General features: G+C 31.9%; 1 protein-coding gene across 18 annotated transcripts in view; it reads right to left on the minus strand.

Moving 5' to 3' along the window:
* The window catches only part of ZNF280D (zinc finger protein 280D), a 130,724-nt gene that overhangs the window by 15,242 nt on the left and 93,889 nt on the right, over positions 1-21,593 (minus strand). For 16 of the 18 annotated variants that reach the window (XR_014243403.1, XR_014243404.1, XR_014243405.1 and 13 more), the window contains 2 exons: positions 18,120-18,165; positions 228-283 (listed from right to left, as the gene is read on the minus strand). Coding sequence is in view for 3 of the 18 variants with exons in the window: in XM_082388081.1 (XP_082244207.1) it covers positions 228-283; positions 18,120-18,165 (102 nt within the window). In the remaining 15 variants the exon portion in view is untranslated. The other 2 variants (XR_014243417.1, XM_082388083.1) reach the window with 2 other exon arrangements.

The following is a 21,593-nucleotide window of genomic DNA, read 5'->3' on the forward strand; positions in this document are numbered from 1 at the left end:
ACTTATAAAATGTATTCTACATGTTTAAAATTTCAAAACTAAGGATCTGCAGTATATTTCTGTTATATTAATATTTCAAAATTTTATTTTAATTAAAAGCCATTACTAAAAGGAACACCATATGCAAAATTTAAATAGCCTTTTGCCAATTAACTGAAATATAACACAGCTCAAGTATCATTTTATATACATGAATTTCATGAGATTCAGTTTTTCCTTATATTTACCTTTCAGAATTTGATGTTTCTGTTTCTCCTTCAGCCATATTAGGTCTTGCAATTTCCTGAAATGATTAATAATAATTTTCTTTTATATTCAAAACTAAGCTTAAACTACTTTTATTACACTAAACTTTCTAGATAAAAAGAACTTAAGTGTGCTACCTAGTAAACTAAAGAGAAAAAAATTTTCTTAATTTAAAGTATGTATTAAAATAATTCTCATAACTAAAAGCATGATTTCAAAAATTGTTTTTTAAAAAACTTGTAAGAATTTCAGTGTACCAAAAGCTTCTGAATCAAGGACATGAAACAGTTATCCAGTTATAACAATACCTGCTTTCCTTAGATTCTTTCAAATATGGGCCATAATTACAATTACTTGAATAGAAAACTAGTAAAACACAGCTTGAATTTGCATGTGTCATCCACAGTATTTTATACACACATATTAAATACGGGTACTTAGATAAAACATTTATGAAATTATGATTTTATATTTGGAGCCACGGTAACCCTTCCATTGTCAAACCTAGTAATATTAAACAATAGACAAATGAAATATTTTGCTTATTTCAAATGTTTTTTGGTGAGGAAAGAATACACTAAAACCTCAGTAAGCATGAGGCCAGCCTAACAGTTTATAACAATTACAAATTATTGAGCATATATGATGCATGAGGTAGTATGTTAAGAACTTTACATTCACTATCTCATCACTTAATCCTCATATTAGATATTATAAACTCCATTTCTACAAATAAGAATAAAGACTGTGGGGGTTAAGTAGAAAACCCAAGGCAATACTACAGTAAGTGGTGAAGTTTCAAAACTAGGTCCAGCTCAGCCACAATAGTGATTGATTCAAATCTGTGAAAGTGATATGGTGTATTAATCACGTACATGTAATATTTCCTCACTCTCCAAAAGCCCTGCTAAAATGAGGGCAAAGAAATAAAATATTTTCACTCATAAAGACCAGGAAAACATCAAAGCATACTAACTGTCAAAGAGATTTCAACAAATTTTTAGATGGATAGTAGCTGGAGGAACGGAAATTGACTTCACAGTGTGGAGGAAGTTACAACTAAATGTCTGAGCAGGGAGTGCAAGGAAAAGAGAATCAGTTTTCCCAGAGAACATAAGAGATCTGGTATTCGGAGAAATTCAGTACACTATCCAGTACATAAAAGATAAAAATGAAGTATGAATACTGCTGAGAAATCTAAATGCTCTTTCCCCAACTCACACAACAGGTACCTATCCTTTCCTCTACCACTTAGGCCAAAGGTTAACTCTGTGAACTGGAGACAGTCTACACTTGTGAACACCAGGAATGGCAAAGGGCAGGCATGAGGTACTGAAAGAAAACAGAAAAATTTAGTAGAGGTCCATAAACTGAAAAAAAGGACCCACATTTATCTCTCTGCCTGGCTCCCAGAATGCTAGCAGCCAGAGGAACCACTCTTCACCCCACCACCCGCAGCTGGAATCTAGGAGATTCCTCTTTGGAGAAAATTATCAGCCTCAAAGACTTTGAGAGCATCCTCCCTACCAAAGAATCAGTCAGCTCAGCAACTGATTTTCCTATGTTGAAGTCTAAACAATTGTCATGCAGACTGTGCAGGCTGTACAGCACGCTAATCCATGAGGCAACCTTCACAATATAATCCATGTCAGCAGTTCTCCAAGTGTGGTTCACAGACACATGGGGCCTCCAAGACACTTTCACGAGGCATGTGAGGTTAAAATTCTTGGTACTAAAGCAGTGGTGAGTAAAAATGCTGGCATCTTAACTCAAATCAAGGCACTGACATAGAACCAAAACTGCACTAGTAGTCACTGTATTCTCCACTGGCATACACCAGCAGTAAAATTAATTTTATTAAATATCAATCACTGAGTGCATGTCTTTTTAATATTCTGTGTAATGAAATACCAAATATGCATAAAGCACTGCTATTGCGCACTAAAAACACTTGGGTCTGTGACTGAGTTGCAAGCTGAACTTGGCCACGTTTTTTTCATGGAACATGATTTTTATTTTAAAGAATGACTGTCAAACTATGAATATTTAGACTTGAGTATTTAGGAGACATTTTCTTCAAAACTGACAAAGTGAGCATGTCACATCAAAGAAAACAACCAACAGTATTTGTTGCCAGTAATAAAATTCAAGGAAAAATTAAATTTTAGGATAACTTGTATCCACTATTCATGAGATTAATGCTAATATTAATGAATGTGATTACCTGATATTATATAATGAAACATGTCAACACTTAGAAGATCTATGTAACTTGTGAACCAATATATTCCAAATGACTAAATGCACATTGTTATAAAATCATGCATGGATAAAAGAGCCAATCAAAGTGTAAGCCAGACCAACAGATTTTAATGTAATAGAGTACAAAAAGTTGAGTGATATGGAGTCAGATTCCACATTGCAACAAACCTCTTAAGAAAAAGTCCACTTGTCTACTTTTGATGTCATAAAAAAGAATAATCACAATTATCTGAAGAGATTAAAGTACTAGATGAGGCTGGGTATTCTTATATTTCAACCAAAATAACATATCACAACAGATTGAATGCAGAAACATGAGGATCCAGTTTCCTTCTATTTAACTAGACATTAAAGAGATATACAAAAGTGTAAAACAATTTCATTCTTCTAACTAAATTTCTTTTGTTTTGACAAACAGTTATTTTTCAGAAAAATATTTGTCATTTTAAGTAACAGTATTTTTAAAATTTCATATTTTTAATTTCTAGTACTGTAAACATCAATACATTTTGAGAGCACTAAGGGGTATATATAAATATACCAGGGTTGTACCCTGTGGAGTGCTGCAGTGCATAACCTGTATGGCCATGCAAGGCAGCCCTGTCCCTGTCCAAACACAGGGTTTTCGATAAACTTAGCGCTTCACTTTTATGGACAGCCAAGGATCACCACATAACTGAAGACATCCTTTACATCAGACAGATCAAAATAAACAAGTGAATAAAGAAAGGGGCTAGGAGACATCAGAGACTTTGCTGGGAACAAAATAAATACGTATAATATATATTTAATATCCCTGGAGAGGTATGAAATGTTATGTCCATTAAACAAGAACAAAAAACTATGAAGGCAAAACAACTGAAGAACAAATAAAAAGAACAATTCAAAACTAAATATATGGCAACTAAAATAAGCAATTAAATTTAGAAAATCTTTTTTGAAAGGTTGAATGAAAGGACAAAAAGATGGAAGGCAAGAAAGAAAATGCCATACAATCAAAAGAGTTGATGCAGGAAGTAGTGTCAGATCAATAGGAGTTTCAAAAAAAAAAGAGAGAACAGAGAAAATAAAAGTGAAAATTTACCAAAGAAATAAAACAAGAAAATTTCCCCCAAACAGAAATATCCAAAATTACAAAGGCTTATCAAATTCCTACCATAATGAATGAAAAAAGGATGATGGGTGAACATATGAAATTTCAAAACACCTGAGATAGAGATAATCATTAAAGTTGCCAGAAAGAATAAAATAACATAAACACAAAGAAAGTGGACCAAAAATGGCATCAGACTTAACGAAAATAATACTTTCAAATATGCGTAGGAAAAATGTTTTTTATGTACTTCAGCCAAACTATCATTAGAGTAAATACAGTTTTAAATTTACACTAAGTGAAAAAAGAATCAACCTTTCTGTGGAAGTTGTTAGACGTCATGTTTCATCAAAATAAGGAGTAAAACAAGAAAAGAGGAACTCACAGTTCAGGAAACAGGACATCCAACACAAGAAAGTGGCAAAGTAAAATCCTGATACAACAAATTATGCATTAGGCTTAGACAGCAACTAGTTTAAACTAAAGCAGATCAGAGAGAAGATCTCCAGGCCCTCCAACAATCTTTTTTTTGATGTGTGTGAACATTTGGAAAAAATACTTCCAAACATTAGACAACACATTGCAACATTTTAAAAAACAGCATTAGGTGCACAGAAGACTAAACAAATCAGTAAAAATATATTTTTACCCAGAAAAGTAAAATGAAGTATAGGAAAGAAAATCATAGTACACTTCCTGGCTCAGTATACATAATGGTCTCAAAAACTGTGATGTTAACTATGCTGACATCAGTGCTATGCCAAGCCATATAGAAACAAGAGATAAAATACACATAACATAAAATTTACCATCTTAACCATTTTTAAATGTATAGTTCACTGGTATTAAATACATTCACATTATTATGCAATCATTACCACCATCTATCCCCATAACTTTTTTCATCTTGTAAAACTGAAACTCTACACCCATTAAACAACAACTCCTTATTCTCCCCTCCCCCAAGCCTCTGGAAACCACCACGATACTCTCTCTTTTATTTTAAGTACCTCATACAAATGAAATCACATAATATCTGTCTTCTTGTGACTGGCTTATTTCACTAGCAAAATGTCCTCAAAGTTGATCCATATTGCAGAATCCCCTTCCTTCTTATGGCTGAATATTCCATGGTATGCGTATACCACATTTTGCTTATTCATTCATCTATTGATGGACACTTGGTTTACTTCCATGTTTTAGCTGTTGTGAATAATGCTGCTATGAAAATAGGAGTACAAATATCTCTTCAACTCTTTGCTTTCAAGTCTTTTGGGTACAGTATACCCAAAAGAGGAATTGCTGGATCATATAATTTTTTTGAGGAACTGCCATACTGCTTTCCACAATGGCTGTACCATTTTACATTACCAGCAAAAGTGTACAAAGCTTCAATTTCTCCAGATCAGCATCAACACCTGTCTTCTGGTTTTGGAGTTTTTTGTGGTTTTGTGTGTGTGTGTGTGTGTGTGTGTTTATGTGTCTGTGGGTTTTTTGGTTTTTGTTTGCTTTTTAACAGTAGCCATCCTAATGGGTGTGAGGTGGTATCTCACTGATTTGCATTTCTCTAATGATTAGTGATGTTGCACATCTATGTGTTTATTGGCCATTTGTATATCTTCTTTGGAGAAATGCCTGTTCAAGTCCTTTATGCATTTTTGACTTGGGTTGCTTTTGTTGTTATTGAGTTTTATGAGTTCTCTATATATTCTAGATATTAATTCCTTATCATATATATGATTTGCAAATATTTCCTCCCATTCTATGGGTTGCCTTTTTATTCACTGGATAGTATATTTGATGCACAAAATTATTAATTTGTACAATATTTTTCTTTCATTACCTGTGCCTTTGGTGTAATAACCAAAAAATCACTACCAATTTCAATGTCATGAAGTTTTTGTCCTTTGTTTTATTCTAAGAACTTTATTATTTTAGGTCTTACATTTAAGTCCCTTATCAATTTTGAGTCACTGTTTGTATATAGTGCTGGGTAAGAGTACAACTTAATTCTTTTGCATATGGATATCCAGTTTTCCCAGCATCATTTATTAAAAAGACTGTCCTTTCCCCATTGGTCTTGGCACCCCCATAAAAATCATTTGACCATATATACAAAGGTTTATTTCTGGGCTCTCTATTCTATTCCTTTGTTCTATAGGTCTGTCTTTATCCCAGTATCACACTGTTTTGTTTACTGCAGCTTTGTCATAAATTTTAAAAACAGGACATTTGAGTGCTGCCATTTTTTTCTTCTTTTTCAAAGTTGTTTTGGCTATTTGAAGTCCCTTGAGCTTCCATATAAATTTTAGGATGAGTTTTTCTATTTCTGCAAAAAACATCTTTGGGATTTTTGCAGGGATTGCAATAAATCTGTAGATTGTTTTGGGTACCATAGGCATTTTAACAATATTAAGTCTTCCAATCCATGAACATGGGTTGTCTTTCCATTTTTTTATGTCTTCTCAAATCTCTTTCAGTAAAGTTTTATAGTTTCTTTGTAGAAGTCTTTTACCTCTTTGATTAAGTAAATTCCTAAGTATTTTATTCTTTTTTATGCTATTAAAGTTGTATTATTTTGTTATTTCCTTTTCAGATTGTTCATTACTTGTGTATAGAAATACAACTGATTTTTGTGTGCTGACTTTGTGTCCTGCTATTTACTTTGCTGAGTTAATTTAAGTTCTAATAGGGTTTTGTATGAAATCTTTAGGGTTTTCTACATATAAAATGATATCATCTGGTAACAGAGATAACTTTACTGCTTTTCCAATTTGGATGCCTTTTATTTCTTTTTCTTGACTAATTGCTCTGGCTAAAACTTCCAGTACTATGTTGAAAAGAAGTAGTGAAAGTGGACATCTTGCTTGTTCTTAATCTTAGAGGAAAATCTTTTACTCTTTTACCATTGAGTATGATGTTTGCTGTGGGTTTTTCTTATATGGCTTCATTATGTTGAAGCAGTTTCCTTCTGTTTCTAGGTTGTTGAGCATTTTTAACATGCAAGGGTGCTGAATTTTGTCAAACACCATTTCTGCATCAATTGAGATGATAATGTGGTTTTTGTTGCTTCCTTTCATTGAGGTGGCTTATTACATTGATCAATTTTCATATATTGAACCATCCTTGCATTCCAGGAATGAATCCCATTTGTTCATGGTATATAATCCTTTTAATATATTGCTTAATTCTGTTTGCTAGTATTTTGTTGAGGATACTTGCATCAATGTTCATAAGGGATGTTTATCTGTAGTTTTCTTTTCTTGTATTGTCTTTGTCTGGCTTTGGTATCAGGGTAATGCTGGCCTCACAGAATGAGTTTAGAAATATTTCTTCCTCTTCAACTTCGGAAAAGTTTGAAAGAAGTGCTATTAGTTCTTATTTAGATGTTTGTTAGAATTCACTAGAGAAGTCGTCAGGTCAAGGGGTTTTCTTTGTTAAGAGATTTTTGATTACTCATTCAATCTCCTTACTAGCTATGGATCTACTCAGATTTTCTATTTCTTCATGATTTAGTCTTGCTACGTTTTGAGTTTCTAGAAATTTGTCCATTTCATGTAGGTTATCTAATTTGTTGACATAGAGTTCATAGTACTCTCTTAAGATCATTTTTATTTCTATAGAAATGGTAGTAATGTACCCACTTTCATTTCTGATTTTAGTAATTTAAGTCTTCTCTCTTTTTAAGTATTTCTGGCTAAAGGTTTGTCAATTTTGTTGACCTTCGCAATGAACCAACTTTTCTCTATTGCTTTTCTATTCTTTCATTTATTCCTGTGCTAATTTTACTCCTTTCCTTCTGCCAGCTTTGGATTTAGTTTCTCCTTCTTTTTCTAGTTCCTTAAGTTGTACAGTTAGGTTGTTGCTTTGAGATCTCTCATTTTTAAATATAAGGATTCACAGCCATATATTTCCCTTTTAGCATCACTTTCACTGCATTTTAGAAGTTTTGGCATGTTGTATTTTTCTTTTCATTCTTATCTAAGTATTTTCTAATTTCCCTTGTGATTTCTTCTTTGATCCATTGGTTGTTTTAAAGTGTATTGTTTAATTTCTAAAATCTGGTGAATTTTTCATTTTTCCTTTTATTATTGATTTCTAATTTCATCCTGTGATCAGAGAAGATACTTTGTATGACATCTATCTTTTAAAATCCACTGAGATTTAATTTGTGGCTTACTATATGGCCTACCCTGGAAAATGTCCCATGTGTACTTGAGAAGAATGTGTATTCTGTTGTTGCTGGGTAGAGTGTTCTGTGTATGTCTGCAAATCTAGTGTGTTTATTAAGTCTTCTAGTTCCTTACTTATGTCTAATTATTCTATCAATTATTGTGAGTAGAGTACTGAAGTCTCCAACTATTACTGTATAATTGTCTATTTTTTCCCTTCAACTCTGTGAGTTTTTGCTTCATATAAATTGGCAGTCTGTCATTAGGTGTGTAAATATTCATAATTGCTATATCTTCTTGCTGTAGTAAATTTTTTATTAATATATAATGTCCTTCTTTTTCTCTTGTAAGCTTTTTTGATTGAAAGTCTATTTTGTCTGATATTAGTAAAGCCATCCATACTCTCTTTTGGTTACTATTTGCATGGACTATCTTTTTCATCCTTTCACTTTCAGCTTGTGTCTTTGAATTTCAAGTGAGTCTCTTGTATACAGCATGTAGTTGGATCATGTGTATTTTATCCATTCTGCCAACCTCTGTCCTTTGATTGGAAAGTTTAATCCATTAACACTTAGATTAATTACTGATAAGGAGGGACTTATTTTGTCATTGGGCTATTTGTTTTATATATATCTTATTACTTTTTTGGCTCTCATTTCCTTCATTACTGACTTCTTTTCTGTTTAGTTGATTTTTTTGTAGTGAAATGTTTAAAATCTTTTCTCATTTCCCCTTGTGTATATTCTATAGCTATTTTCTTTATGGTTACTTTGAGGATTACATGTAATATCCTAAAGTTATAACCCGCTAATCTGAATTTATACCAGCTAATTTCAATAACATACCAAAACTCTGCTCCTTTATAGTTCCATCCCCATTCCTTTTGGTTGCTGATGTCAGAAAATTACACCTTTATTCATTGTATACCTAGATATAAACTAAAGGCATTAGTCACCTAAATTATGTAGGAAACAGAATTAGAAGTTACAAACCAAAGTTAGAGAAATACTAAATTTTACACTAAAATTTTTTTTTCTTTAAATGCATTCATCTCTTAACTCATGTAGAAAACAAAAAGTACAGCTACAAATCACTGTTACAAAATACTAGCTTTTATAATTTCCCATGCACTTACCTTTTTTGAGATCTTTATTTTGCCACAGAGCTTTGAGTTGTCATGTACTGTCCTTTCATTTCACCATGCAGGACTCCCTTGAGCACTTCTGGCAGGGCAGATCTAGTGGTCAAGAACTCTCTCAGTTTTGGTTATGTGAGAATGTCTTACTTTCTCTCTAACTTTTGAGTGACAGAATTGCTGGATAGAGGATTCTTGAGGTTTTCTTTTTAGAACTTTGAATATATCGACCCACTGCCTGTTGGCTTCCAAAGTTCCTGATGAGAAGTCTGTGGATAACTTTATTGAGAATCCCTTGTATGTGATGATTCATTTCTCTTTGCTGCTTTCAAGATTCTCTTTATCTTTTGGAAGTTTAATTATAACGTGTCTTAGTGTAGGTCTCTTTGAGCTCATCTTACTTGGAATCCGTTGTGCTTTCTGAATGTTTACATTCATGTATTTCATCAAATTTTGGAAGTCTGCAGTCATTATTTCTTCAAATATTCTCTCTTTTCCTTCTGGGACTCTCATGATGTGAATGTTGGGCTGCTTAATGGTGTCATACAGCTCCCTCAGGTTCTGTTCACTTTTCTTCAGTCTGTTTTCTTTCTGTTCCTCAAACTCAATAATTTCTATTGTCTTATCTTCAAGTTGGCCGATTCTTTCTTCTGTCTGCTCAAATCTGCCTTTGAATCCCTCTAGTGAATTTTTCATCTTCAGTTATTGCACTTTTCATCTCCAGAATTTCTTTTTGGTTTCTTTTAGGTTTTCTATCCCTTTATTTATATTTCCATTTTGTTCACATACTGTTTTCTTGACTTTCTCCACACATTCCTTTTGTTCTCTGGGCATCTTTAAGACAGTTGTTTTAAATTCTTTGTCTAGTATATCTGCCATTATGTTTTTTTCAGGAAAAGTTTCTGTTGATTTTTTTGTTTGTTTTGAATGGGCCATACTTGCCTGTTTCTTTGTATGCCTTGTGATTTTTGGTTAAACACTGGACAGTTGAGTCTAATAATGTAGTAACTCTGGGAATCAGATTCTTCCCCTTGCCCAGCATTTGCCTGTTTTATTAATTTTTATTTTAATTTTTAATTTTTATTGTTGTAGGCTGTCTCTCTTCCCAAATCACCCTGAGGTGTAAACTTAAGGTCTTCTTATGTCTTTTCTGAGCCTTTCCCTGGGCATATGCAATCTCTTTCTAATTTTACCCACATACACAGTTGTTTTTGAATGTCCTAAGTCTTTAATGTCTGGCTCCTGAAAGGGGGAAAAGTGAAAAATGAAGGGAGAAAAAGGGCTGTCCATTTAAATTCCTTGGAAGTCACTTCAGCTGGAGGGGAAGGGGCTTGCAACAATGGGGGGGGGGTGCAACAATAATGTGCCCACTTCTTTGCCTGCAACTCCTTGATAAGAAGCAGCAACCAGATTCCCCAATATCTGAAGGACAAGGTCTTTTTTGCCCACTCTGGCTCCCATAAGTTGTGTGCAAGCTGCTCCAGGAACATGTGCACAGCTGCCTGCCATATGGCTGCTACAGTGCTAAGTGCTCAGATTGATGGAAATTAACAGCAATTCACTCTTCAAGTCTTCGCCTCGAAGTTGCAAGCCTTCGCCTCGAAGTTGCAAGCCTTCAACAGACTTTAGAGCTTCAAAATAGTTATATCAGATAGATTCAATCTGTGCAATTGCTGTCTAGGTGGGGAGCCAGATTCCTGGTGCTTCCTACTGTGCCATCTTCCCACAATTCTCCTCTCTGTATATTTTTAAAAGTTTTTTTCCCCCAGAACATTAAAGCAATTGAAAAATATTGAAAAGTTGAAAAGTAGGTATATTAAACTCACAATAGTAGTTTAAGTTTAAACATTTTATGCCTACCAAAACCAGAATTTATTATCATTTTACTTTTCTGGCTTTAATGGAAGCAAGCACATTAATAACATTTTCAAAGTCTAATTCTTTTCTTATCTTGTTTCAAATAAGTAAATTGCCATGCTTGGCAATTTCTCTTGACCAAGTGACAATTCTAAATAATTTAAAATTAACTTCAGCTTACTGAAAACTTCTTTTGCAGGATGCTACTGTGGCTGGTATTGTTTTAAAATTTTGAACACCACTTTGTTAATCAGTTTTAGAAGACCCAAATATAAGGCTTATATTATATCACAATTTATTAATATTGTATGTTGCTTTAAACAATTCCACATGAAATTTCTATAGAATTTAAATTGTCAAAATATTTAAAAACTGGGTCAGTAGCTGCTTTTTGTAAATCAGATGTAATCTATAGAAAATAACTTTTCTCCAGTTTAAAAGTTCAAAATCTGAAGACATTTCATTTTTCATATATCTATTTCAAATATGAAGTTAGGTCATTTATAACCTAATGTCTACTTGAAAAGCACTTTTCCCATAATTATCAATACTCTCATTTAGTGATTCATGCATTTCCAATTTCTTTTTCACTTATTTTCAAATTCAGGAAGAATATTCACATCTCTTGCTCAAGTTTTACATTCATTGAACACACTTTCAAAATTACTTTCATTTGTGGTAAGGAAAGGAATAGGATTTTTATTAAGCATGGAGCTTTATATATGGTCATGCTTTCTAACTGTAAAGCTTTATTAAACTTTTGCCACTTTGTTCAAAATACCATCCCATATAATGTGTAAAAATCTAATATTTTTGTACCAAGATGCTTTTGACCTCAAAATAATATATTCTGACATTTGATATTATATCTTTTCATATCTGATACACATCTCTAATTTGTGTGCAAAGTATCAAGTATCTTGATTGCATTTAATCTTGATGCCCATCAGGTATCTGTGATTTTAATGTTGTTTTCAGAATTGACAAGAATAGTCCATCTGCTCACTGTATTACCCCAGTCCTAAAATATGTATCCTTTGTACAATACTAAAAAAAAGATGATCATATTTGAATTCACAAATGCAGCATTTTTTGTATTAACTTATGATTATGAGCTGAACAAGGCACAAATTTGGCATAATTATTTTGGGGGAGAAATACTGGCTTATACACACTTGTATACATGTGTCATATCTATTCCATTATCATATCCTGGCCAGGACAATTTTTTTACATAAGTATCAACTTTTGCTAACTTATTGATAATGTGATAAGCTAGACCATATCTAGCTTTTTAAAAAAATAACAGCTTTATTGAGATATAATTAATCCAGTTTTTAATTCTGTTGCAATTAAGTCAAAACTTTCTTCTCTTGCAATGACATCATTCTTAATGTAAATATACCTAGTAATCATAAACATTAATTCATGATGTACTATATCTGGTTTATAATCAAAAAGTAAGAAAAATTATTTTGCTTCTTATATTCTTCCTAGTATTTCAGATTTAACATGATTTCCTAATAACATTATAAATTTGCTTTGAATTTTACTATACAAATGAAACACATAATATTTTTAATGATTAGCTATATGATTTTAATGTCCTTAGTTCAACTGAATTTAGAACATTCCAGCATCTGAGCTTCCAATAATTTCTTGTGATACTTTGAGAGATAAATTATTTTTGCACAAAGCATACAATATGTAAAATCACACATATTTTATCACATTCTGTAAAGCATCATCTATTAAACTATCAGTCTGAATATACATTAAAAAACACTTCCATTTAAAAAAAGCATCATGACGAAATATGATTTTTTCATTATCACAAATTCTGTTTAAATTTTTCCAATCTTAGGAACCACTTTTTGAGTTGTAAATATTTGATTCTGTTGTAATTTTTGCTAAAAAGAATGCACAGGAAACAAACTAAAGACAAGGATTCTTTGGAATAAATGAGCCAGTCACAATGAATTAACCCACCACTAGACAATTTTTTAAAAGACCCATCTTTTGAAAATCTTTGCCCACCATGTGAAACTCATACTCTACAATCTGCATCTTGTCCTTGGATGGTCCCATGCTCTATTAAAATCATTTTACTTTATTAGAAACAGGTGGTGGCCATGATGAAGAATTAAACATTTAATTCAAATAGCATCTTCTATTTTCTTGCACATGTTTATATTCACTAGCTTCTGAAATTTCTAACATGCCATCTTACCTTTTTTGCACAATTCAAAGAAAATTCTTTATTTAACTCTATATTTCATAGTAATTCTATTCTAATAGTGTCAATGTTAGAGATTTCATTTTAAGTAGCTGGAATATTTTTTTCTACCAAACCTGTTACTGTCCCCTATAATTTTGGTCAACTTCTGCATGCATTTTTCTTCTTCTAAACAATGGACCACTTGAGTTTTTAAATGCCATATTTATTTTTAAGAATTTTAGTATAAATTTTAAATATATTTATTTTTAATTAATACATTCAGTTAAATATAATAAACACTTAATTTATGTGAATTAGTTCATATAAATTATAATATTTAACAGGTCTACATAAACATTTGTATGAAAAATACAAAAATCAATAATTATAAACAACAGAAAACTACATACCAGGTTTCCAGACCAATGGGGTGAAAAAAAAGTAGTGAAAAATATTTTTTATATAAACAAGTGAGTAACAGTAAATTATCACTGTTTTAAGTGAAGAAAGTATAAAGTTTCCTGGTAAGAAAATACTTTTTCAGAAAATTTTCACATTTCATCAAATTTATTTATGAAAGGTCAAATATATTAATAAATAAAATTTGTATTACTTACCTTAGTGCCCTTAATAATATTGTTAAAAATATCATATAAACATGTTTTTGTAATTAAAGTTTACCTTTTACTTAGCAGTACCATGTGAAGCTACAAACAATGAAAACAACTTGTCACCTTCCCTCATGACTGAACAAGGACCATCAAAAAAAGCAGAAGTGAGACCTTGCTGTGCTTGTGTCCCCCATGTGCATTGACTCTCAGGGTCATACAAGTGCAAGGCTGGATGCTGTCTATAATTACAATTTTGAAATTATGTTCATCATGGATTACTCTGCATTAATTTTTATTCTTAAACATATTAAAACACAATATTTATCTGATTATTGAATTTTTTGTAGCTCCTTTGAATTTTTTGCCAGAGGTGAGGTTTCACTTGCCTCATTCTAATTCTGGCCCTGGCTGGGATGCTGAGGTTGGGGGGATAAAGGAAAGTAGGGATGGTGGTCTAGAGAAGCAAATTCTTAATTACTGTAACAGTCACTCCTAGTTGAAAAAAAGACAAGTAAAAATCTGGTTACATTATTTAGAAATATGGAGATAAATATTACATCAAATAGCTAAAAGAGTTGAAAATGGCTACCTCTGAAGAGTTGGATGGAAAACGGTGAGGGAGATGAGTCACTACTTTTATGATAAACTATCCACACAAATTTTTAACTTTTAATTTGATAAAAATAAAAAGTAATTTTACAAAGTCTGAAACTCTCAAGTGTCTGAAAGTTACAAAGCAAAAAGCAATAAAAACAGAACAAAAAAGAAAACCAAAAACCTTAGAAATTCTTTATGGATGGTCCCAAGTAGTCTTACAGAAATAGGCTATAGGGTTAATTTGCCATTTCATTAGTGAAATTACAGGGAACCTCTATTTTGCATACTATGTGTATGTTTGAATTGAGAAAAGAATATTTTTAAAAAGAGAGAGAAAAACACCATAAAGTCACCCTGAGAGGACTCTTGTGTGTACCTACCATACCTGATATGCTTGGAATATGGTAGTTATCTTACTGGATTACAATTCTTTCATGTCTAATTGTCCTACTAGATTTTGACCACCGTGGGGATAGGGAAATAATTTTATTAATCTTTGTTCCCAATACAAAGATTCCTGGAACATGCTATCAAGTGTTCCCTAAAAGCCTTGAAGGAAGCAACGAAAGAGAAAGGCATCTGTACCCACCTTCTCTCTCTTACCCCTCTACTTAGTTATAATGAAACTACACTAACCATCAGACTAGAGGGGAAGAGTTATGGTATATATATACATGTATATATATATATATATATATATATATATATATATACATGTATATATATAATTAGGATATAAAATCAGTAAAATGTTGCAGTGTATAGAATATACATAGTAGCAGAACAGAGACTGTTTCAGAAACTCACTATATAATATGAATTCCAAATACAATCTAGCATATGAAAGGAATTAATTTTGAAAGAAGAAATGTAAAACTATACAAATGAAAAAGTGACAACAGGAAAATATTATTGGGGTATAACATTGATTCCACTACAATGCATCTGATCAAAATCTTGAAGAATAATTCAATCTATCCACCATCTCACATGTGTACTTAAACACCTGGGTCTATTTGAGGGACCATCCACACCACATATATTTGAAAGAAGTACCAGACCAAAACTGTTCTATGTGGCCTTCCATTCAATATGGCTTCCTTTAACTCTGCTTATGGCCTGCTAAATTTTTAGCATAAGCTTTTTTTCTTTTAACAAAAAATAAACTTAAGAAAGTTGGTTTATGTAAGAAAAGGCTGGTTTTACTTGACACAGATGCAACAGGGCAATCAAAGGAAAGTAAGAGTTTGATGATTTATTCTAGTATGAATGAATCGGGAAAGAATCAGTGGATGATGTTATGAAATGATGAATTCAGAAGTTTTCTTCATGTCCATGCTTTTATGTATTTGGAAAGAAGAGAGGCAAACCCTGTTGTCCCCAGGGTACATGGGCCAACTGGGTGATGGAAGAAAACATATCTATTCTCAAGACCCAGAGACACAGAGCCAGCTTGAGAGTCTAAGAACAACAGAGAACAACAGAGAACATCACAGCAATCCCCACCACCTGCCACTGGGCTAGCAAACATCAAATAACAAGCAACAGCAGTACTGCTGGAAGAAAGGTAAGAGTGTAGAGAGAGAGAGAGATAACCTCTGTGGCTCAGTCTCACAAGGAAAGGCTAAAACTGAGTGTGAAGCAATGATACCGAGAAAAAAACCTCCAGTAATGTAACTTCCACCCTAAGCACAAGGAAATACTACAGGAATTGAACTTGGCAGTATATGGAGGGTAACCATAGTGATTAAAAAAAAAACAAAACCCAAGTCAACTCACTACTAGGTAGACCAAATCCCACACTAATGGCCTAACATGAGAAAAATCATGCCCACTTTCAGATATAAATACTATTTATCTCAGTCCTACACATAATGTCTTGCTTTCCACCAAACATACACAGAAAAAGCAAAGGAAAAAAAACAAAAGTACACTGTCAGAAGATAAAACAATTAGCAGAACCAGACTTAGATACAACCCAGCTGTTGGAACTATCAGACAGAAAATTTTAAATTACTATGATTAATATGTTAAATGCTTTGGTAGAAAAAGGAGGACAACATGCATGATCAGATGGGAATTTTATCAAAGGATCAGAAACTGTAAGAATCAATGCAAATGCTAGGGAAAAAACCCCAAACAAACCACAATGACAGAAATGAAAAATGTTTTTGATAGGTTCAACAGTAGACCTTACACAGCTGAAAAATGAATCTGTAAATAGGTCAATAGATAAAAATTACCCAAACTGAAACACTAAGAAAAAAAAGTGTGGCGGGAGGCGGGGAGGGGGGGATGGGGAGACTAGAACAGGGCATCTAAGAACAGGGATTAATATCAAATGGTATAACATATGTGAAATTGAAACCCCAGAAGTAGAAGATACAGGACAAGTCAGAGAATACCGATCAGGACGAATGCCAAAAATAAATACATAAATACATAAACGTATAAATAAACAACTGAGCAAACCAGACTTAGACACATCATGTTCAAACTGATAAGAACTAAAGATAAAGACAAAATCTTGAGGGCAGCCAAAGAAAATTGACACATTATATACATATATAGAAACAAAGATAAAAATTACAGTAAGACATCACATCAGAAAATATGCATGCCAAGAGACAATAAAATGACTTCTTTAAACTGCTGAAAGAAAAGTTAACCCAGAATTCTGTACTCACCAAAAAATTACTTTCAAAAATGAAAAATAAAGATTTTTTTGAAGGAAAAAAGCAAGGAAGAAGTAATCACCAGTAGATCTGCAGTATGAGATATTTCAAAGGAAGTTGTTTAGGCAAAAGGAATGTGATATTAGAAAGAAACCAAGAGCTACATAAAGAAATGAACACTAGAAATGGAAAAAATGAAGATGAATATAAAATTTTTTAAGTATTTAATTGCTCTAAAAGATGATTTAAAGTAAAAATGGTAACACTGTATTCTGTCTTTATAACCTAGTTAAAAAGTAAAATATATGACAACATTAGAAACAAAAAGAACACACAAACTATCGATATTGGAAATAAAAGAAAGGATTATCACTGCAGACCCCACAGGCATTAAAAGATTAAGGGAATACAACAAACAACTGTATACATATAAATTCAACATTATAGATAAAATGTACCGATTCCTCAAAAACCACAAACACCAAAACTCACTCAAGAATAAACAGATAACCAAGAAATCCTATATCTAGTAAAGACATTTATTTGTAGTTAAAAACATTTCAAGCAAATGAAAACTTTCCGTGGGATAAAAGAAAGCCACTTGGGAGAAGGCTGATACTGTCTAGGTTTCACTTATTCACTCTACAAAACAGAAATGCTGAACCTGCCTCACTTCATTATACTCAGAAAGAGACAAGTAACATTAAGCAATATTTCAAAAACTGACACCAAGAAAACACATACATAAGCAAAATTATTTCTACACTCATACATTAGACTGCCCAGTACGTAACATTTATATGATAACCCTGAGTGTTATATTCAGAGTGCCTGTTTAAGATAGCTAAAATGTATTTAATATATATTCAAAATATTTCTATTTTAAAAATTATTTAAATCTTTTTGAGAGTCTTCTAAAAAGATTAATTTTCCAATGTGTCAAATGTTTGATATTTTAATAATTTCAGAATTTTTAAGTCATAAATTTATCTCCATTACTTATTAGTTGAACTAAATAACAGGCAAGTGAAATATAATAATGTCTTTGTCAAAATAAAACACTTTACAATTTTACAGAGGGTTAAATATTTTTATATATAATGAAAACAAAAATCTCAAGTTTTTTCTTTCTGAAAACATACCAGTAATTGTTAGTGACGTACACATATTGAATTGAAGTGTTTTAAAAATCACACCCACAATACTTTCAAATGTATAAATCTTTAAGAGGTATCAAATATAACATAATTTACCTCAGACACAGGTTCTTGTTCCTTAGTGGGAGCTTCATTTTTTAATCTTGAAAACAAAATAAGTATTGAGTATTTAATTTTATGTTTACAACAAAAAATATGAAACAGTTGTTTTTTGCATGCTTAAAATAATTTAAATGTAAATCTAAATTAATGCACATTTATACTGTAATAGTAAATGATCTCTGTAAATATTTTAAGGGAAAAATAAAATGGATGAGAATAAACAGTAGATTCAATATATGCTCTAAATAAATGAATACAGACATGTATTTCCTCTTCTCTAAAAACAGGAGCACTTAACTAATGTTCTCTATGTTAAGTACAATTTTTTAAAAAGACGTAACACATTAGTATAACGGTTTCAAAAATTACCCTTTAAAAAATGAAAGCAGGTTATATGCTTAATATACATAATATGCACCAGTATTTACTACTATAGGACTCAAAAAGTGTGAGAAAATAAATATTTTATCTATTGTAAAGTTCAAATGGTAATGTCATTTCAATATATATTACAATTAACCTACTTTAGAGGTAGTAAAATTACAGAAATTTAGAATTTTGAAGAATGTATTCTCTTAAAAACCCTCATAAGCATAGCTCAAATATTAACTATAAATTTTTAAACTTTGATTTCTAAAAAATACTAATTATAACTTATGACAACAGTAACAAAGGCATATGTCATCTATAAAATCTTTTAAAATATAGGGTTGGCCAAAAGGTTCATTCGTTTTTTTTCCTTAAGATGGCTCTATTAGCACTTAGTTGTCTTTAACTTCATTCGAAACAATTTTGTTAGATTGTATGTGACAGCTATCGTATCACTGTGCATATAAAAAAGGACTTATCAAAATTGGTGAATTTTTGTGCAGCCATTTTAATATTGAAGATGGAAGGAAAAAAGCAACATTTTCAACTTATTATGCTTTATTATTTCAAGAAAGGTAAAAACACAACTGAAACGCAAAAAAGAGATTTGTGCAGTGTATGGAGAAGGTGCTGTGACTGATTAAACACGTCAAAGTGGTTTGCCAAGTTTCATGCTGAAGATTTCTCGCTGGATGATGCTCCGCGGTCGGGTAGACCAGTTGAAGTTGATAGCGATCAAATCAAGACATTAATTGAGAACAATCAACGTTTTACCACGTGGGAGTTGGCCGACATACTCAAAATACCAAATCAAGCGCTGAAAATCATTTGTACCAGCTTGGTCACGTTCATCACTTTGATGTTTGCGTTCCACGTAAGTTAAGCAAAAAAAAACCTTCTTGACCGTATTTCCGCATGCGGTTCGCTACTTAATTGTAAGGAAAAAGTTCCGTTTTTAAAACAAATTGTGATGGGCAATGAAAAGTGGATACTGTACAACAACGTGGAACAGAAGAGATCGTGGGGCAAGCGAAATAAACCATCACCAACCACACTAAAGGCCGGTCTTCATCCAAGGAAGGTGACGTTGTATATATGGTGGGATTGGAAGGGAGTCCTCTGTCATGAGCTCCTTCCGGAAAAACAAACGATTAATTCCAACAAGTACTGCTCCCAATTAGACAAACTGAAAGCAGCACTCGACGAAAAGTGTCCAGAATTAGTCAACAGAAAACGCATAATCTTCCATCACGATAACTCAAGACCGCATGTTTCTTTGATGACCAGGCAAAAACTGTTACAGCTTGGCTGGGAAGCTCTGATTCATCCACCGTATTCACCAGACATTGCACCTTCGGATTTCCATTTATTTAGGTCTTTAACAAAATTCGCTTAATCGAAAAAATTTCCATTCCCTGGAAGACTGTAAAAGGCACCTGGAACGGTTCTTTGCTCAAAAAGATAGAAAGTTTTGGGAAGATGGAATTATGAAGTTGCCTGAAAAATGGCAGAAGGTAGTGGAACAAAAGGGTGAATACGTTGTTCAATAAAGTTCTTGGTGAAAATAAAAAATGTGTCTTTTATTTTTGCTTTAATACCGAAGGCACTTTTTGGCCAACCCAATATGTCAATTTAACATAAAAACTACCTGTACCAAAGGACCTTTCTTTTAAACTGCTGATGACTAAATATTATTTGGTGATATTATACATTAAACAATTTTAATCTGCATAAGTAGAGTGACTACCTGATCAGAAATGCCATTAATAGTTAAGTGATTCATAACTTAATGAAGGCTTAATATCTATACTTAAGGATTAATATAATTAACATAAGCAACAGCTATACCAACTTAAATTTCATGGACAAAAATGAAGACATCTAGTAGGATAGAAATGTCAACCCTAGTCATCTAGTAGGATAGAAATGTCAATGTCAATGTCAATGGCAAACACCCCTCTTTATCCATTCTCTGAGGGCATATTTAAAAAATTAGGTCTATAAATGTTATCTTCCTAGATATTAATAATAACTGTGTAAAATTACTTATGTACATTTTAGTTATTACATGAAATTGTAAACAATTTAAAATAGAACATGTCCTTTTTTGTATAAGTACTATATTGGTAGTGTTTACAATAACTTTCAACTAATTTTGCTAAATAAATCTAAATTAATAAAACTTGCACAAAAAATTGACAAAATGCACAAATTATCATTTTTGGGGTTAAAGATTTTGTAATTCTCTCAGGTATTTAATTGTGAACAATATTCATAAAGATGAAATAATATCAAGTGTACAGTACAACTTCACTGCTTTAATAATTTATATGGGAAAATAATTGTTTTAAGAATAACGTGTATAAAGTAAGAAAACATGAAAAATTTCTGTTTCTCGTTGGAAGAAACAAAAAGTAGATATTAATTGATTTTCATTTCTAAGCATTTAATAATTTTAAACTCAGTCTGAAAAACTGTAAAACATATTGGTTACAAACTAGTTTAAAAATATTTTATAAAAGAATTTTCCTTTTCCGCTTACTGTTGACAATGTTATCAAAGGTCGACCTTAAATTCTTACAAAAGAAACATTACCAGGCTAATCATTTTCACATATAGCTATTCTAATAAATTGATTTTATGCAGTAATTAAAATGAAAGCTATTAAGCATGTGTTACTATTATTGCTGGCATTTCAATTGGGGAAACTGAATTTTCTTGATATCTCTGCAAGGGAGGTTGGTGACAGGTTTTTATTACCCTTCATTTTACTGACTAAGAAACTCGTAGATGAGAACAAAATAAATTATTGAAGTAACTACCAATAAGAGGCTTATGTGCCCTATTTTGTTGTGTGGCTTTAACCATACTGGTATTCTGTTCAAGGGACAGAATTGTAATAACCAGTGAAAATATTTAGAAAAATAAATCTAAAAAAAATTAGAAAAGCACACTACATAAAGTTTCATTGAGTTATAAATTCATCATTAAAATGTACACTATGTTTTTGCAACTACAAAAGCATACTTTGACATTAACAAATTTTAATACAACTACTAATATATCATTAACACTTTTGAAAAGAAAAAAATGTTCTTA

This window comes from Balaenoptera borealis, assembly GCF_965194805.1.
Source record: "Balaenoptera borealis genome assembly, chromosome: 3".
NCBI classification, from domain to species: domain Eukaryota; kingdom Metazoa; phylum Chordata; class Mammalia; order Artiodactyla; family Balaenopteridae; genus Balaenoptera; species Balaenoptera borealis.